Raw genomic sequence first — 20,285 nt, 5'->3', positions numbered from 1 at the left:
TATGCTTTATCCCAACAGACAATTCCCTCACAGCAGTTCTACAGAAAATAATTAATGTGTCGGTCATTCAGTCCGAATTTAGAAAAATATTAAACATTTCACTTTAATGTAGGCTTCTATCACCTGAAAACCACAGAAGCTCTGCACTGCAAGAGGAATTATGGACCTAAACATTTGTACAAGTCCAGGGTTATTCCTGTCATTCAGATGGCAGCATCCTGCCATCTCTGCAGGAAAAAAGGACAAGTACCGAAGAACATCACAGAATTTCCATTAAAATTAATCCTTTGAAAATTGAACGTCAGAAGAAACTGTATATTTTTGACCATATATAAACACACTTTAAATAGACAGTTTGTAAATGTCAGAGAGCTGTTCCAAAGTTAAGAGCTGCCAGAATTAAGGTTGCCTGTGTATTCCTCATAGAATTGCACTTGCAGGCACTTTGTGGCTGTTGTTTCTTGGTTTTCCTTTTATTTTTTTTTTAATTTAAGTGACTTCAGAAGGCTGAGTTGTTTATCTGACATTTATAATTTTGGGAAACACCTCTTTGCACACTTTTTCATCTATATTCACTCAATTACTATCTGATGCATTGTTTGCTTTCTGCAGAAAAACCTGCCCTGTGACAAGCCAAGGTCTGTGAGGCCCTGGGGGTATCACGGGCAGAGCAAGGTCTCATTAGCTGGCACCATCACTTAAGGGACTAAAGGCAAGTTGCATATGGCAGGTTGTAACCCAGTATGGCTTTGATAAGACATGCTTTCCTCTCTTTTAGCTCTACCAAACTGTAAAAGTGTTGCCTGATATTTACCAGCAGCAGCTCTGAGGCATTGCAAGCTGTTCTTTAATGATATTTGCAATTTGGTCCAAGATTCCTGACTGAAATTTCTGTAGAAGGGTTTCTTATGTGTTTTCTTTTTCAACCTTAAGTTCACTCAGTATAATGTTATAGCAGCAATCTTTGCAAATAGTTCAAGAGAGGTTGGGTTTTTCTCTTTCCTTTTGCTCTTGGCAGTGGCTGTGACAAGAATGACAGGGCAAAGAACAACAGAAAGTTATACACGTCACTTTTTCTCACACAGCAAACAAACTCACAGATTGCCACCACCTTAGATGGGAAACCGAGCCTCTCTGCTTTCAGAAACTCCCACCCTTGCATGAATTGGTATGTATAAACTGAGCACAACGTTACTGCTGTTCCCATTGATGCTCCTGATCTCTATGGATGCTGCTGCTTTTGAGGTCAACCCGAAGATGAGTTTCACTACAAGCACTGTTTGGGGCTGCTTGAGAGTGACAAATTTGGGACCTTTCAGGCAACAAGTATGGGCCGCCCATATCTACAGACGTCTAAAAAGGGGAATCAGCAGAGGAATAAACAATTTTGGGAAGGCGCTCTCCATCACTTCAGTGGGTTTTTTGCCTTTACTTCATCTTGCTGCACAAGCAAGGCAGTGCCATCTGGCCACACTCTTTGACATGCACCTCCTGACACCCAGCGAAAAGGTTGCCATAATCTGACAACAAGCATGAGCCTCTCCTTCCCCACTGCTGTCCTTTTCTTCATTCTTTTTCCTAAGCCCACACCCCTCGCTCAGTTCAGGGTCCATCCTGTCACAACCTGGCACATTCTCTGCTCCTCTTGCTGACATGCACACTCAGCACTTTCTTTCCATCATGTTTCCATCACACTGCAGAGCTCTTCACAGCTTCTGAAGGGCTGGCACAGGGCAGACCATGCCAGGGGCCACTGTCAGAATTTAACAGTGCAGATGATTGAATTAGAGGCTTTGGCACAGGTTTGTTTATTGGTATTAATGAGGCTGAACCAATCATGCAATCCCCTGAGGACTTTTGCCTTATTCTTCCCTTTCCCTTCTGGAATCTTGACCATCCACACCATCCTGCTCCTTCCCACCTCAGCCAGCTGCTCCAGAGATCCTGGGTGCAGGACTGAAGAGGCCACAGCTCAGCCCCCTTGGTTAGTGACACGGATGAATTATCAGGGGGTGGACAAAATAGAAGGCAGGGGGCTGGGGGATGCATTCACCTACCGGACTTGTCTTGAGGGGAAGCACAAGAAAATGTAGTTTTGGGAGAGGTTGAAGTTTCTAAGAAAAACATAAGATTCTTCTCTGAACCTCTAGCTTGTGACTTTACATTTTTAGTTACCTTCACTGGAGCATAGGACTTGGGCTTGAGTACTAGAAGCTTGAATGGAACTTAAGAAATTAACTATAAATATCCAGAATTCTGTCCACAGGTAAGATTTCGTACCATCCAAAAGCCAGCATGAAAGTTTCGGGGTCAGGGCTGCTGCTGCTGCAGAGCTATCACTGGAGTTCAGACTCGTGAAGCAGTGAAACTCTGACAAATATGGATATGACCATGCCAAAAATCATTGCTTCAGCAAGCTGTTTGGGGCATATTTCCCTCCTCATTTCCAACGTACCCTCCGCAAACTCATTAACTACACAGAAGCACTGGAAGTGCTCGGGACAGAAAGGAGAGGCAATTCTGCTAACAGACCTGGGGTTTATGTTTGTTCTTCTTCTGTACCTTCCTCTGCCCGGCTGTGACGCGAAGGAAATCTCTGCAGCTGATCTGGGGTTTCCCAAACCGAGGGATTATGCGCTACAGATACTGACAGGGCCCTTTGATCACAGCCTGGCAAACACCACCACAGTAATCTCCTCTGTGAGATAAAGTCCATCAATCTTATTCTTACACCAACCCGTTCCCCTCTGCCCCTCAGACAGGGCTGGAAGAGAAGCTTTCCTTGGAAGATGCTAAAATCTTTCTTTTCTCAGCACACTCCCTCCTATTTTAACTTACTCTTTTGCCCAGCCTCCCATCAAAGCCAGGTCAACACATATCCATTTTCTGTGCTGAGCTGACTAGTTTTCAATAGCAATTTCTCCTTCATTTTGTAACAGAGATCAATAAAATTGCCCCTCTCTCCTATTGACCGAGACTCCAGCAACGTCATTTGCTCTTTATTGTTGCTACTGCTTTGCTTTGTTTCCTTTTTCCTTTCTTTTTTCTTTTTTTTTTTTTTTTTGAAAGGCACAGATCAATTTAACAAGATGAAAATGACTTAGACTTTCACTCAAGGTAAAATCTGCACTTTATAACCCAGGATGTAATTTACAATCCTGTCATTAAGCTCTGTTAATCCTATTATTATGAAGATAAATAATTACCCATAGCGAAGAAAGGGATTCCCAACAGAGTAGAATTATATTTTCCATCAGTAATGAAAAATATCCCTGCCGCAGTGACACTGGAAATACAGATAGTGAGTACTCCCAAGAGTCCCAGGAAAGGTTTGCTGCGCAGGCAGTCCTTCATGGAGCTCGAGAGGGTAGCAGTCAAGAGAATCAGCATCAGGCTCACCAAAATCTTGCCCCTGGCCAAGAGACTGGTCTGGTGAAAGTCCTTCCAGAGGCTAAAGGATGCTAGTGAGTAGAGCTGCAGATCTTGGTGATCCAGCTGCATCTTGTGCATCAGTTTACAGAATTCACTCTCCCACTTCTCCCCAATGAGGTCCTGGGTGACAGAGCCATACGTTTGGAGGTAGTAAGTGATTTGGATGGCTCTGGCTGATTTGACTCTCTGGTCCTTGCTGTTTGGCACTTCCATGACCCCTCCGAGCTGGTGGCCAATAAAGCTGCTCCTTCCATCCTGGGAGAGAAAACAAAAGAGATGAGCATGTGGTTATCTCACGTCAGATGCGTTACAGTGCTATCGTTCGACTATCTTCCTTTCACAGGCATGCTGAGAGCTCCACGCAAAGGCCAGTGCAGTCAGCAGGAGACATGCTCTTCACTTTAGTGGGCTTTGGGACACATCCTTGTTCCCTGCCACAACCCTGCTTCTACTCATTTTAGCCTCATTTACTCATTGTAGCCTCACAGACTGCTCGGATACTCATTGCGGTCCCAGGTGTTTGGGGACTGAAATGCAGCATGCAGGCTCCTCACCCCACAGAAGATTGCTTTCCCCATCTTACCCATATCCCAGTTACTGGAGCATGAAATATCTGAGATGAAGATCAATTTCTGGAAAATTGGTGACTTCCTGATATTTTGGAAATGCTTTTGGAAAAGTTGGAAATCTACAGAGAGAATGAGCCTGGTTCCTCAATATACAGATGCAAATGTAGACGGAGTCACACAGTTTAATAACTACTCTGGTTCTAGGAAAATATAAAACCCCCTCAGTTTTCTTGAACTGTTTATTTATCAGCAGCATAGAGAAAAGAATCATACTTCAGGAATATAAGACTTACTTTGATCTCACTAATTTCAGTATATGCTAGGACACAAAAATCTCCATGACAATCAGTAAAGGACACATCAGGTGAACTGAGGATCAATCCCTGCCTGTTTGCAAGATCAGACCATTTTATTTGGTAAACTGGTCTAATTCAAATGTTTGTTTGTTTGGTTGGTTAGTTTGGTTTTTGGGGTTTTTTTGTGAGAAAAGTTTAGTAGGAAAGGTCCTGTAAGGAAGGTCCTTTCTTTTAAGCCACTGGTTATTCTAGGTTTCTAGAATATCTGTGATGCGCCCTTATCAAAGATTTCAGATTTATTTTCATTTTCATATTTCTTTCATATTGTATTTAATAAAAATATAAACTTCTCAATCCAGTTAATGTAAAAAATGTCTTGCAGCATTTATTTCAGCGTTTTTTATGTAGATGTGTTATGGGAACGAGCTGACCAATACATTGAATGTCAGATATGCTTCTCCCTACACACACGTGCAAGTAGTAATTTGCAAAAGGCTACAAGCATTTGGGGGAGGCAGTTTTAACACCAGTTACACCCAACGTTAACCATTTCCAGAAATACCTGTGCTGCACACAGGTCATTATCTAGAATTATCAGACCTGCTCGTTGTAATGATTCCCACTCTAAGAAAAAGTCTATGAACCAAAGTACCAGGCTTTAGGAAACACAGACATCTTCTGGAACATCTGCTCACAGGGCAAATAAATATCAGAAATTGAGAGACAGCACTGAGAATATTTTATATACTCACCTTGTCTTTTCTCTGGAATGTAAAGGAGGTAATCCTCCCACTGAGAAATTTCTGCCTATGCCTGCTCTCATGGCAGGAGCTCACACTGTTTTCAGCATTTGCCCGCCACCGCCTGGGGAACGTGACAAAGTGCTTTTCAGAAGTTCATTTTTTCCCTATTCCCAGTTGCTATTTCCCATTGAAATAACGGCTTCTGGCAAGGTATCCTGGCATGAGCTGACAAGAAAGGTGATTTGCAGTCTAATGCCAGCTTCTCGAATCACCTGAAGCCTCACTGCAAATGTCATATGAGCAGAGACAGCTAGCACAGAGGGGCAGCTGGTGCTGTTTGGACTCAAAAAATACTAATCCTTGGCATTTCATGTAAATTCCTGGGTTTTTTTAATTATTTCTATTTTTTTTTCTAAGGGAGGTGGACCACAGCTGACACTCACACACCCACAAAAGGAATCATTCCAAGCTGGCAATTAAGGTTTGAGCAATGCAGTCCCTGCTCACGTCAGACGCAACTTTGCAGTTAAAAAAAATCTCCTTTGTCACTGCTTCGAGATTTTAGGGAAAAATGTCATATTTCCTCAGTATATATGCGGTGTTGACATTCAAACATTCCCAGCCACTGCAGGATACTTTAGCAGCACAGCTCCAAACTCAGACAACGGGCTGTAATTCAGGTCTCATTGATTCACTATGCAGCACGCACAGCAAGGTTATGGGAAACTTTGCAATGACCATCTGCCTTCCTCGGCAAAAGGTGCACCGAGAGAAGGCAACGTTTCAAAAGAGGCCACCGAGCAGGCACAGATAAATCATGTTCTGCCATATCTCCCATGAAACAGCAGATAACGGCTATTTGTTACACAGATGTACAATAGGGCACCCGGCTCATATGTCAGCAAAATAGAGAGCGAGCTTTCAGATGGAATCCGAGGAAATCACAGACGTTGTATTGCTTTGAGGTCGTTTTGTCTGTCCCTTTCCTTGCATAGGCAGATTGCTGCCTGTCCACGCAAGGGATTTGCCTTTGCTGCTTTTATAGCACGCAAACACGAGCCTGCCGCCACAGCATTTGGGAAAATGAGGCTTTTTTCTAATAGATATTATAGGTTGTCTTTGCCAAAGGCTCTAAGAGAGATAAAGGTCCTTTTGCACTAGGCAGGGCTGCCACTGACATGGTTACAATCTCAGCAAAGAAGACAGAAGAAGGATGAGGAAAGATGTTGCCTTTAATCTCATTTTACAGATGGAGACTGAAGGCTGGGAAAATGATGATCCAGCGCAGCCAACACGACTTTCTCCCAGACACTTCCAAGCTGGGACCTAACTACCACTCGGTGTCTCATGCCACTGTCCCTGGAAGTGTTTCACAGACAGGTGGATGTTGCAGTGGGGGACATAGTGGGTTAATAGGGCTGAGACAAAGACTGGAATCAATGATCTTCAAGGTCTCTTCCAGTTGAAACTATTCTACGATTCTATGAACACCATCCCAAGTTCTCTGTTGTCCTCCAGGACAACCGTGGTGAAAGAAAGAGATGTCAACAACTAAGCTCCTGGGCTGAGCTTAGAGTTTTGGAAACAAGATGAGGCCTGAACACCAGGCAGGTTTTTAAAAAGATCCCTCATTCCACCTAGCTAGTTCCTCTATAAGAAGAAGCACTTTCTGCTGTTAATTAGCATGTCCTTCCTCGTAGATGCTTACATGTCCCCAAGTGTTGCCTGATCTAGTTGAGAGGTGGCATCCCTGACGGCAGGGAGGCTGGATTAAAATGATCTCTAAGATCCCTTCCAGCTTAGACTATTCTGTGATTCTATGTTTCTATGATGATGCTATTTTTAATTTCATAACAACGGTTTGATGTTTCAGACTACAGATCCTTAACACATTTTACCTACATATGTTGCTACTCTGAGATCTTGTACACAGAAAAGCAAACTCACAAAATAGAGCAATAATAATACTTATTGGTTGTACACAACATTTTACCCATGTATGATCAGAGGATCTACAATGCAAGATGATAACTGTCTTTAGCGAGGTCACTACAGAATTAAATTCAGAAGCCTGAATTTGAGATTCCCAGACTGTATCTTTCTCTATTTTTTCCTTTTCTTTTTTAATAAGGAAATCTTCAATGTCTGTTCTCCCAGAGGGCAAAAAGACCCATCATCCATTCTGAGGGCAGCTAATTCTCTCTAGATTTGAGCAGCTTTAAAAAAAATGGCATGAAATATAGATCACTTGCTGGGGCACATGATATTTGATCTTAAACAGGGCATCTTTGCTTCAGTGGATACCATTACATTGGGGTTTACGTACTCCCTTCTCTTTTTCTAGATTCCACAAAGCTATTTGGTAGACTTAGACTCTCAAAAGGAGGAGGAGAACTGAGGACTCTCAGAGGACTGACAAACATGGACAGCATCGTCTTCCCCCAGCAAGATAGACTTTGCCACCTGCGTTTATGCAGACCTGGCCTTGCATGTGTTTAAAAATCCAAATTCATTGTCCATTCAGCAGTAAAAATTAGCAATGGTGAACAGATTAAACCAGTATTATGTTTCAGGTTAGAAACCTGTCTGTAAGGTGTGTAAACGGCATGGGAATGTGTGGCTTGCTCCAGAGCTGAGAACTTCTCAGGGTAAAAAAGAAAAGCTGCTCCTACTGAGCTAAATATCTTTTTCTGGTGCTAATGCAGGAATAGACTCTCTCTGCATGCAGCCCAGAGGGATATTAGCAATAATTTCTTACTACTAAATTACTTGGAACCTTTTTCTTTCCTTAACAATTTCAGTGCAGCTGCTGCAGCCCCAGTTCCCATCCCAGGGGTTCCATGGGGTCATTGCTGCACCAGTCCCGGGCAGGATGCCTTCTCCCTGCTTTCAATGACACCAGCTTCCACTGACCTCCCTTTCATGGGAAAAATGGAGGGTTTAAGGTGTTTTGGAATGGCTCATGTCTTCCCAGTACTCTGCTCAGTGGAGGCTTGGTGAGAAGTTTAAAATACATTTCAGATCCCCGGCGAGGAGGAGAAGAGACTTTGAACCCTACTGCCAGATCACTCACATTCAAGTATTTTTGCCAGCAAATTGAAATATACTGTGCAATAAGCATCCTACTGCAATCGGTGCAGTTGTTTCTCGTCGTGATAAGGACAGTCCCGCTCTACCAAATGTATTTCATGGGAAGTGTTACACTAAAAGCCATAGAGGCTAGGATAAAGTCACTTGCTTTAATTCACTTAAAGTTTTCAAGAAAAAATATTAAATCCCCTTTCATTTAAGTTTTAACATATTGGGTTGCTCCTGCTTCTCTTCAGCCTCACTGCAGAATTTTGGAAGGAGGTTTTTTTTCTCCCCAACTAAACTGATTTCTCTGTCCCTGCCCATGGTATAGTTATCCATCCAACATACACCAGTCAATCCCTATTACACCACCAACAATTACCAAGAATTCCTGAAGCATCTATTTCAAACACTCACATGTAATCCTGATTTATGTCAGAGTTGCAGTTTTCCTGCCCTTCGAGCTGCTTACTGTGGTTGTCCCTCTGCAGCTATTCTGTACGGGGAATACTCTCAGCCCTCCTCTGAACACAATCCAACAGATCCATGTCCCTCTTACACTGGGGACACCAGAACTGGACGCAGTATTTGAGGTGGGGTCTCACAAGAGCAGAGTAAAGGGGGAGAATCACCTCTCTTGACCTGCTGACCACGCTTCTCTTGATACATCCCAGGACACGGATGGCCTTGTGGGCTGCACGAGCACACTGCCGGCTCATGTTGAGCTTCTCATCTCTCAACACCCCCAAGTCCTTCTCCTCAGGGCTACTCTCAGCCTACTCTGTGCCCAGTTTATAATTGAGCCTGAGATTGGTCTGACCCAGGTGCAGGAGCTTGCACTTTGATTTGTTGAACCTCATGCAATTTGCACTGGCCCATTTCTCAAGCCTGTCATGGTCACACCTCAGTTCTTCTGGAAAAGAGGGGTGGATTTACTGCCCAGTTCACTTTCAGCCTAATTTTGGCCCTGGTTGTCCTGACCTGCATTTGTGCAGCCAAGGACACAGTGGTATCCTTGAAGGTGCTAAGCAATGCCCATGTTTGCTGTGAATATACACCTTCCCTATGTGGGGAAGGGTACTGCTGGAAGATGGGGGTTTATGGACAGCCTAAAGAGGACCACAAGTACTAGGAGGTAATTTGGGGGCACAGCTGGCCTATCTGCCTTTATCCTCTCTCTGGTTCACCAGGAGGGGGATCACAGGCACAGCAGGGAAATTGCTTCAGCACTGTGAGTTCAGACAGTGGCAGGTTCATTGGTGACCCAGCCCAGCGAGCTGGACCCAAGGATGAAGGGCATGGATGGCTTTGTGGCCTAGGAACTAGTGAGATGACAGGAGAAGAAGCCCTATGGTGGGTGGCTCAGCAAAACTGTCAGTGACTTCAGTTCACCTTCCTGGGAGACTCAGGTCAGCAGGACCTCTCAAGTCATACGCGAATCTGGGTGTGTACATCTACCAGGTCAGATCTCAAACTAATGCTGTCCTCTTGTTTCCAGCACGCACAGAGCCACAGTTTCCTCCAGGCTCCAATAACCCAAACAAGCCCAGTTTCCTCAGCTGTTCCTCATAAGACTTGTTCTCAATACCCTTTACCAGCTTTGTTAACCTTCTTTGGACATGTTCATAGTGGACTGATTCAGCAAACCGGGACCTTCGCCTTTAGGGCTGGGAATTCCCCCCAAACTCTTTTCCTACCCCAGGACCTCTACACTTCAGATCACAAGGTAGGACATCATTTGTATTTTTCATATATTCGAATCCTGCTTTATGACAGACTTCTGCAAGGAGGTGCCATATAGCTTTAGGAGGGGAAATTCAAGCTTCAGCATTGCATAGTATAGTAGCAGCCCTCCACCTAGGAAAACTGGGACAACATCTAGGCCTCTGCTGCTGTTAAGCCATGAAGAATATCCAGGTCCAATTAAAAAAACTCATGCTTGTCTCTGTGGTCTCATGCATGGCTGCTGTTCATCCCAAAGGATTTTGTTTGTGCCAAGGAGAAACAGGAATGAACCACTAAGGAGACAGCAGTACCTCAGGGAAGATGCACAAACTACCAATATTTTGATATATACAGTTAAACACCTGCACTCATGTACACAGGCATGTGTATGAAGAACACATTTACCGTCTCTCCTACTTAGCATACTCTAGGAATTTATAGCATGAATACCTTCTATTAATGAATATTCTATATTAACTCTGATTTCATCCACAGCTCAAATTCAATGTTAAAAATGTTCAAAGTAAAGGAAGAAAATTATGAAGAGCATAAAAACACAAGAAATGTTTTTTTCAGTGCAGGCCACTGGTCCATCTAGCCCATTTTTCAATTTCTGTGCACTTCTAAAGCATGACGCACCAAGACAGCATCTTCCATAACATGGCTGGAAGATGCCTTTGGGAGTCTCATAGTTATTGTGGATTTTACAGCTTTTCAACAAACAAAAAAGTGAAATGAGCTGCTAGGAAGGGGGTGAAAGAATGCAGCCGTTCATTTTTTAGCAAAGAAAACCTTCTCCCAAATGCAGGGATTTGAGTTAAATTGGCAACAAACATAAGAAAGATCAAGTGAGATTAATGAATTAAAGCTATCTTGCGCCACAGTGAAATCCGTGAGGTTTATTATTTCAGGAGGGTCATGGGTTTCACCAAATAGGAATAAACAGCACAATATTCCACCAGAATGCTTTCTGTCTCTTGTGAATATCTAATCTTAAAAGCTGTCTTGAAGTCCATGAAGTTATAGGATAAACAAGAATGCAGAAAACACTAAAAATCAAGAAAGCCTCCTTTCTTGTCTTATTTCAATATGAACAAAAGCACAGAATAGTTTTTAAAACTTCACCATGCACTTCATATGACCAGGCTGAAGGATTTGAGGATGAAAAGAATGGGATCCCATAATTGTCCCTAAAAGTAGATCCTGAAAAGGGGTCACATATTTTCACTGACAATTTTGTAGCCCTCTTGCTCTGTGTGCATCCTCTCTGTATTCCTCTGAGAAATTTTCACTGAAAAACTCTGACCAACTTCAAGGGAGAAAGACTTTCAGCAGTGGCTGTAACAGTTACAAAAAAAAAAAAAAAAAAGGATTTGCTTGATTTTACTACTCTGACTAAAGGATGTGTTAAAAAATAAACAACGGAGAATAAAGAGTGAGGAGTAAAGCAGATCCACAGGAATCATTTAAGCTCTTACAATCTCAAGTTTCAATAATGATACAGAAAAGGGTGCTTTTTTCTTTTTAAATTATGTTTTATGTTGGCAAACATCTCTTTAATTTTCTCTTGTCTCTGCTCTTCCTGGTTCCTCTGGGGACAAGCAGCCAAAGTACTGAAACGCTGCGATAATGTTTTATCAAAGGTAGGAAGAAATAACCGAGAATCAGACAGAGCTAAGTGTGATGTGGCAGGATTCTGGGGCTAGCGTGGTTTTGAGGTTAACTTCCATCTAAGCAGTCTGCAGGCTTAACCAACCCCAGCCTTCAAATGTAAGGCGCTGCTGTGCTCTTACACAAGTCCGATCAGGAGCTTCCACTCTCACGGTGCTCAATAAATTATAATGAGGCACTGTGCAAAGCAGATTCAGTTAAGGACACTTAACACTTCCAGCTGAAAATCCTTCCTTTTTCAGACATAATTAATCAGTTCTCCTTCTTTTTTTATTTATTTATTTTTTATCTCAAATTTGGCATTCTGAAGCAATTCCTCCACCCTGAAGCATCCCCCCTTCTGTCCAACACACACTGGATATAATGAGCTTGGCCTTTTGTTAGTTGAAGAGAGCCAAAAAATGTCTAGTTTCAGATGTTTTTCTTTTTTTTATTTATTTTATTTTTTATAATGTTGGACCAGAATCTGGAAAGAAGGAGAATGAGGAATGAGGCATTTAAGTAGGTCTGTATTCATGCATTAAAATTTAACCAAAGCTGGGGTTCTGATCTGCATAGGAGATAGCTGACTGCCCCCCAAGGTACTTTTGTATTCAATGTGTTCAAATACATTATTCACGCCCACATATGAACTTAGAATCATGGAGACATAGAATGATTTGTGTTGGAAGGGAACTTAAAAATCACTTGGTTCCAACTCCCCTGCCATGGGCAGGGATACCTCCAACTAGACCAGCTGCTTCCAAGTTCTGTCCAACCTGGCCTTGAACACTTCCAAATAAGGGGCTTCCACAACTTCTCTGGGCAACCTGTTCCACATTCACATTAAAGAATTTCTTCCTGATATCTAATCTGAATCTACCTTCTTTCAGTTTGAAACCAATACCCCTTGTGCTAGAACTGTTCTCCCTGATAAAGAGTCCCTCCTCTTCTTTTCCGCATGCCCCCTTTAAGTACTGGAGGACTGCTAAAAGGTCTCCCTGGAGCCGTCTCTTCTGCAGACTGAATAGCTTGAACTCTCTCAGCTTGTCCTCATAGGGAAAAGGTTTCAGCTCCTTGATAATTTTCATGGTCCTCCTTTGGACCCGCTCCAACAGGTCCATGTCCTTCTTGTACCAGGGGCCCCAGAGCTGGACATAGAATTGCAGGTGGGTCTTAACGAGATCAGAGCAGAGGGGTAGAATCACCTCCATTGACCTTCTGGTCACATTGGTTTTGGTGTTCTGGGCTGCGAGTAGGCATTTTTATATTTGTAAAATCTGTCTCAAGATCACCTTGTGACACGTGCCCTTCTTCATAAAATGTTAAGTTCTTAATAGCCCATAGAAATGCAGGTGCTGTCATGTGATTTTTCTAACACTGTTTCCCGCAATTCTAAAAAAGTAACTTCTAAAAAAAACCTAAAGCTCACGGCATTGTCTTCATTTTGGGCTTCTCATTGCCACCCACCACTGGAGACCTGTTCCTCTGGAGGTTTGCTGGCATTTTAGCCACACTCTGTGGGAGAGGGTGTCTCATGCAGTCTCAAATGACACAGAACGCGTTTGCAGTAACAAACAAGTGCCAAACAACAGTGTCTGACAAGCCCGAGACTTTCATCTAGAGGGTGCAAGAGTTGAGAACAACTGCTGCTTTTCAAGCTCCACATGGTGGGAGCAACTCCTCTTGCTGCAGCCTTTGTGTTGCTAAGGCCTGGGACGACCCTCATAATGAGGGTAGTGAAAAACTGGAACGAGTTTCCCACAGAGGTGGTAGAAGTTGCACCCCTGCAAACACTCAAGTTCAGGTGGGATGGGGCTCTGAGCACCCTAATCTAGTTAAAGATGCTCATTGCAGGGGGGCTGGACTAGATGATCTTTCAATGTCCCTTCCAGCCCAACACATTCTATTACTCTGTGATTCTATGATAAGGTACAGCAGATGCTGATGTCTTGGTTCAAACCATAGTCACTGCTCACCAGTGGAGTTCTGGTATGGCCCAGGACACCACTGGAAAAGCTGCCCATGCTCCAAAGATCTTCCAATCTGATTCTCAAGTTTCTTTAATCACTGTATTTCACAAGAACTTGTGATGCTGCCAAAGAGAGGTCTCTTCCCTCTCACTCTTGAGCCTGCACCTCCTCCCTGCCAAGCTCAGGAGCAGCGGCAGTTCATGTGACATGTGGTGAAACGGATTGGAGAAATAATCTAGGTTTATGCAAACTCAATGGGAAGGGGAAAAAAAGAAAAAAAAAAAAGAAAACCAGAAAAATTTAATCCCTTCTTGCTGCCAGCTGGAAGAGAATTTCTTTAATTCTTGTGCTCAAACCCAATTCTGGTAGCTTCATCCTCAAGGTGGCTGTATCTCACAGCTCAGTATTTGTCCTTTTATGCGAGTACACAGTAGCTATTAACTTCAAGCAAGGCTTCTGGTTTAGATGTGCCTCTTCAGCCAGAAAAAGATTCAAAATGTGAAAAGTCAGAATTTAAGCTTTAAGGTCCTGAGTGAGTCTGCCTAACCAAACCTGCCAGGTTGGAAATGCCAGGGCTGTCAGGCTGCTGGCTCAAGGAGATTAAAATAGGGCACATCCAGTGAGCAATTTTGATCTTAAATGGACTGAATCTTCATTCTTAAGTATTTTAGTCCTCCTAAAGCCTACAATGTCCCAAGCCCTAATGCAAGTACCTTCCTTAAATGCCTGAAGTTAGGTTATATGTGTTCCCAGATTTCTATGTTAATGTAGTGCTGTTGTTAAGAATGAGATCAAGATACCAAGTACGATGAATATTTAGTTACTGCGTAAGTAAGCACTTCTGAAGAAATGTATTATATTCATAGTTAATGATAACAACAACCACCACCTTTTCAACTTATCTGAGACATTTCCCTTCAGGACATCAAAATTTCTTTTCTCCAAATAGAAATTTTACTGTTACTTTAATGTAATACATGTTTTTCTTTAAAAAAGACTTTTCAAAGTGCCCTGGAGTGCAAAACCATTTTTCAATTTATATTAGTGTAATCAATTTGGAAAGGTTTTGGTTCTGGCAAACCAGGAAGGACCAGATTTTTAATTTAAAAACAAAAGTGCTGCAGATGGTGGGACCTTGTGGTATCTGGCCATCTTTGGATTTCAAACAAATAAATTTTTAAGGAAAAATTCTGATAAAGTAAGCCAAAGAGCAATCAGATAGTAAAGCACTTCCAGATGACAGAACTTCAGCATTTGTCTTCCAAGTACTCTGCAAAACCTCAGGCTCCCTACTGCAATAAACTGCCAATATCTGGCAATTTATTTTGCAGGAGGATGGCATTTAATTCCGGTTCCTTCAGTGGAAGCTAATTCCTTATTCAGATTAATGTATTTTAGTTCTTTTGCAACTGTCTAATAATAATTTCCAAAAAGAGTCTTTCAAAACCCTGCCAGAGATTTGGTGTGAGAGAAGGCTGCAGCAGACTTGAGAAGAATCTTTGATTTTCTCCATGAAATTATTCTGGGGAGTTTCTTCTCATGTCAGTGCAAATGCAGATTATTCCCTAGGTCATTTAGTAATACTTCACCTGATGAAAGTCTTTTCTATAAAGATCTCCAGATTTAGCATATTCCGATGCTTATGGAAATTTCATGGAACATTTTTGTATGTGTGTGTGTGATTTGAAATAAATGTATGGTGGGATTCAGCTCACCTGATTTTAGCCATCTGAATGGTAAATGCATACTAACATTCTTTCTCTGACCCATGATGTCTCTGAAGCGTTAAGTTCATTCCCTCCTAATGTAGCTGGTTAGAAAAAGTGAAATGGATTGCTTCTGGAAGTTCACCCTTCTCTTCTCTGAATGTACATTGGGCTCACTTTAGATCAGATGCTGAATATAAAAGGGCTCAAATTAGAGAAAATACGTCCCATCATTGGCATGAGTATTCCAACTCTGACTCTCTCTATAAGCATCCACAAATTGCTATGTCACGGACTCTCAGTGGCTTGGCATGGCCACAGACTGTCTCTGCAGACCAGACCAGGTACCATCTGCTGCAACCAATGCCCCAGTGTGGATTTTTGTCAAGAAGAGAAGAAACAGCCTAACTCTACAATACATTTCACAGACATCATCAACCTGTTCCTAGAAACTTGGTCTACAATCACATTCAGATTGGGAAAAAACAAGTAGAAATATTTTGTAACTATCCCGCTCAACTGAGTTTTAAGACTGTTATCAGAATTTTTCCCTAGCACAACCTGAATATAATTAATGAATGACAAAAATCGACAGGGGCAAAACGGATCCAATTTGTGACATTAGGGGCATGCAGATATTTAAAGTGCTGGGGAACAATCAAGCGATGCATAATGTGGCAAAGCAAATTCAAGAATGGACCATCCAAAATCCAGACACAATCAGCACAAAATTCCGGAAGACAACAAATTTAATTCTAGAAAGATAATGAAAGGGCCAAAGCAAAGCAACAATCTATTAAGGCTCAATCTATTAAGGCTTCACTGATTACTTAACACATCATCCACAGCCTTCAAAGCACCATTCAAACTCAACACATGGAGTTGCCTCTGTCCTGTGTAACCTGATCTGCAAGAAGGTGAAGGATGAAGGACAACACCAAGTAATAAAATGTCCATACTTGCAAAGTAGTTTTAGAATCAAGTAAAACTAAGTGCCCCTTCTGTGGGGGGTGTAAGATCCTAACTTTAACATCAACTTTGTCTTTGACCTTGGTCATATCATTTAAGCACTATATCTTCGATTCGACATTAGCAAAATTCAGCTAAAAGGAATCTATTCCAAGGAAGGATTCTAAGTTGCCCTTTGGGGACCAGAATGCAATCAAACTCTTCGTAAAATTGTTTCATTATCTGTTTGGGTTTCTAACTGCTCTGGTTATGTCTGTGTAAATTCTCTGACTCAGCTGCTGCTGACATGTCCTCCTTGTTTAATATTGTGAATTTCATTCCTGTGCAATTCAATTCCATTTCCCGATAATTAATAGTGATGTTAGATGAGACCAGACCTAACACAAATTCTCCAGATACCCTGCAAGATACCTTCCATAAACTTGTTACATTATCATTTATCACGAATCTTCATTTACAATCTTTCAGCCAGTTTCCAACCCACGTGAGTGATCTCCCATCCAAGCCAATCTGAATTAATTTTTCTATTATAATTTTCTCATAATCCTGCACAAGCCAGGGAATGGGTTAGACTGACCTTATAAACCTTTTATGTCTTTGACCTCTTGATGTTACACAGAAGAGGCATGAGATTGCTCATAAAATTCCAACAGCTCTGAATTCCTCCAGCAGCATCACCATACTCCTTTATGATGGGAAAATCAATGTAAGGGAGAGAAGGATCTGGGTAGCAGCAGAATATGAACTCTTGAATATGTGGTCCTGCACTAAAATCACAATCTCACATCCCAAACTGATCCTTCATAAAACATCATCTGAACCTTTCTGTCTGCTCTATCCTCACTAAACAGACTATAGGTAAGGTCCAGCTCAAATGGTTTAAGAGAACATTTCAGTTCCTTTGAGTTTCATAATTCTGTCCTGGTTAGCTTTTATTTAGTCCCTCTAAAGGAATTGAAAAAAAATGTCCTATTCTGACTTATTTTTACTCATCATTTTTTCTACTTCAAAGAGTAATTGGGTTTTCCACAGGAAAAGTGTCAGAATTGTTCCTAACGGAACTTTGTTTAAATCGTTTAAGTAGTGACAAATGTTCTGTTTTAACTTTTCTTTGAGGTGAGTATTCTGATTGAAAGACAACTGAACATATACAATTACAGTACTTGGCATTTATATAACACAAATTTCCCTTCAAGGATGTCCTCCTCTTTCTCACACCTCCAAAATCTTACACTAGAGGCAAACAGATGGTAAAAGTTGTAAAGATACAAGCTTTATTCCTTTGAGAGAAAAAGCCAACAACTTTTCTTTAAAATTAAATTATTGTCAAAACTAAAACATCAAACATATGAGAGCAGGACAGCTCTTAAGCTTATCAAGCTTGTGAAATTTATTTTGAGATATATACCTAAAGCCTAATTCTTGTGCTAATCTTGAAGCCTGGGGAAAGAAAGGATTGGAAAGACATTTGTTAATATCCAGAAATGTTCATATTTCTTTGCTGATATCCCAAATTTCTATGCAATTTACAATGATAAATCTGTTGTGCATCAACTAAGGGTCCAGTTGGAGGATTTTTTGTACTTCTCTGTGAATAAAACACTACTCAGTAGGACAGGAGTCAAGAACATGAGCAAACTGAGGTGTGGATTTTAAGGAGAAAAATGCACATGAATATTTACTTACTGCACCTGCTCCACACTGAATTTGTTCATGTACAAATGAATTACTACGAATTAAAATCTACTCTAACTGACCATCCTGGAAAATGGTTAGGAAAAGGATGATTTGTATTTATGTCACAGGTCCCGTCAAACAAGAGATTGCATTGTATAATGGACTGCTGCTAACAGCATCTTTCTTCTTAATGAACTGCAAGTTGTTTTACAAACTAAACCTCCTTGGAAAATTGGAAGTGAGCATCACTTGGTCCATCAGTATGGTGCCTTGGTCTCCAGAGGAAAAAGGCATATAACAAGAGCCTGTTAGGGCACACCTTCATGTCAATGGGGTCTGGGTTGGGTTCTCAGTCACACAGGGATCCTGCCAGGCAGGGCTGGTAGGGTGATTCCATTTCTCTACAATTTTCAAACCAGAGTGCCTTCTGCTTCCCCAAAGTTTGAATGTGGGAAAACATTTCCTTTTAAAGTAACTTTTTTATTGTTATTTTTGCTCCTTTATTTTCTAATCTAAAGTATAACATGAGAGCAAAATATTTTGGAAATAATTTTGAAAGAGCACCTTGAAAGAACCATTTCAACAACAAAAAAAGGAAGCATTTTATTAGGGGCATGTAAAAATGAAACTATGGGAACCTGCCTTTCTCTTTTCTTCCTCCAAGACAAAATTGACGGTGAGGTAGACACTGTTTCACAGATACACAGGTTGATTTTAAGAGTACTGTAATGTCTAGGAGAAAAAGATTCAGCTGAAATTTTATGGGCTGGCCTGACATGTAGCATAGGTAATGCATGGTTTAGTAAAGAAGTAACAAAACTCTCCATGGCCACTTCTGAATCGTGGCACCCTTCACGACGTTGTTGACACACATGCAAAAATACACCATGTCTGTGGTAAGAATAACACCTCCCCACCAGACTGACAACACTTGTGTAATGCTGGTGGAAACAATTATGTAAGGTGTAAGAAAAGCAAGACCTTGTCTTACAGAAGGGCAACTTTTCTGTCTTGCTTAGGGCCCTAACTTGGGCACAAATTCTAAGTGCCCACTGAACCGGTCCTATAGGTGACATTCATGTTCCCTACATATTGGGAAAGACTACACATCAGGTGTTTGGATTTCCCTGTGGAGGTATTTAGTGACATCTTCCAGGCCTCTCACTGACTGCAGAAAGAAATTAGTTGGAACAGAGTGAACCATTAGGAACTTGAGCTTTAATCCCACATTGCGCACCCGAGGTAGTTGAGCTGCATTACGTCTAAAGTCTCTGTGATGTGCTTTGCCTTCAAAGGTATGGGACAGGTAGGCAGGCTGCCCCTCGCTTTCTCAGATGCCCCCTCAGAGCAGACAAGCAGGCTGCAGGGCTTGTGCAAATGGTATTTTTGAAGAAGAATTATTCTGGGAGACGCCATAGTATTTGCTGTCATATGTATTCAACAAATATTACACACCTGTGTAGCCGAATGACTTTCTGCATCTTAGTTATAGATCAGTTATAGATTATTACCAGACCAAAACCTTTCTGCAATAATAGCCAGGTTTCCGGAAACAGGCAAATTACTTGCCAAAAAAAAAAAAAAAAAGCTTCAGCAAACTTTCTGTGCCATACGGGAGGTGCCCACCCACAAAGTATTCCCAGTTTGCCCTTGAGCAGGTTTCACAGCAATTCCTTTTAGGAAATCCTCCTGCCACCAGATCACATTAATTTCATCAAAGATCTTCAGGCACTTCATCCAAGGCTCCTGCTTCCAGCTGGCCTAACCATTGTGAAAGTGAGGCTGATTTACACTCAGTGAGTCCAGGACAGGGACAATGACATGTCCCACTGCATGTGATCATCTCTGCAATGCTCAGGAGCTCGTCAGTACTCTCTCCTTTTGTACGATGCTTCACAGCCCTGCTATCAACAACTTCCTTTACTATCTATTTTCCACATGAGCATCTTGCACCTTGTTAGGTAGGAAAACAGAGAAAAGGACGAATATGGTATTTAAAGCCACTTTTCAGCTCAAGTTCCAGCCACGCACAGCATGTCTCACTGTTTGCACTAGGAGTGTGCAATGGATACGGGGTCTGAATAAATTAAAAGCTCTCTGTAGAAATGCAGGATCATGATTTTAAATAACTCAGCTCACTCCTCCTGGAAAACAAGTCAGCAGCTTTTTCCACTATGACTTTTGTAATAACAACTATGCAGAGCTATGCATCTCTTAATGGCTGAAAAGGTTTAACACAGGTTTTGTTCTTACATTACTATTTCCAAAATGTTTAGCCCAACCTTACCTACATTATTGTTTGCAGACTAAGAAAGACATGTATGTTATATGCATACCCACATATACATAAAGGACATTAAAGAATATAAAAACTTTGACATATTTATTAATCTAATTTTCTCCTTGCAAAGTTCCTCCCATTTCTACCACAGAATATATATTTAATCTGTTAATGTTTAAGGATCTCCTCTCC

General features: G+C 41.6%; 1 protein-coding gene across 1 annotated transcript in view; it reads right to left on the bottom strand.

Annotated features, from left to right (window-relative positions):
* The window catches only part of PTCHD4 (patched domain containing 4), a gene marked incomplete at its 5' end in the record, with an annotated part of 81,205 nt that overhangs the window by 53,922 nt on the left and 6,998 nt on the right, over nucleotides 1–20,285 (bottom strand). The window contains 1 exon segment of the mRNA XM_009873317.1: nucleotides 3,207–3,687. Coding sequence (XP_009871619.1) covers nucleotides 3,207–3,687 — 481 coding nt within the window.

Source organism: Apaloderma vittatum, unplaced genomic scaffold (genome assembly GCF_000703405.1).
Source record: "Apaloderma vittatum isolate BGI_N311 unplaced genomic scaffold, ASM70340v1 scaffold87, whole genome shotgun sequence".
In the NCBI taxonomy this organism is placed as follows: domain Eukaryota; kingdom Metazoa; phylum Chordata; class Aves; order Trogoniformes; family Trogonidae; genus Apaloderma; species Apaloderma vittatum.
The sequence above is the reverse complement of the archived record's forward strand: the minus strand, read 5'-3'. Positions and strand labels throughout refer to the sequence as shown.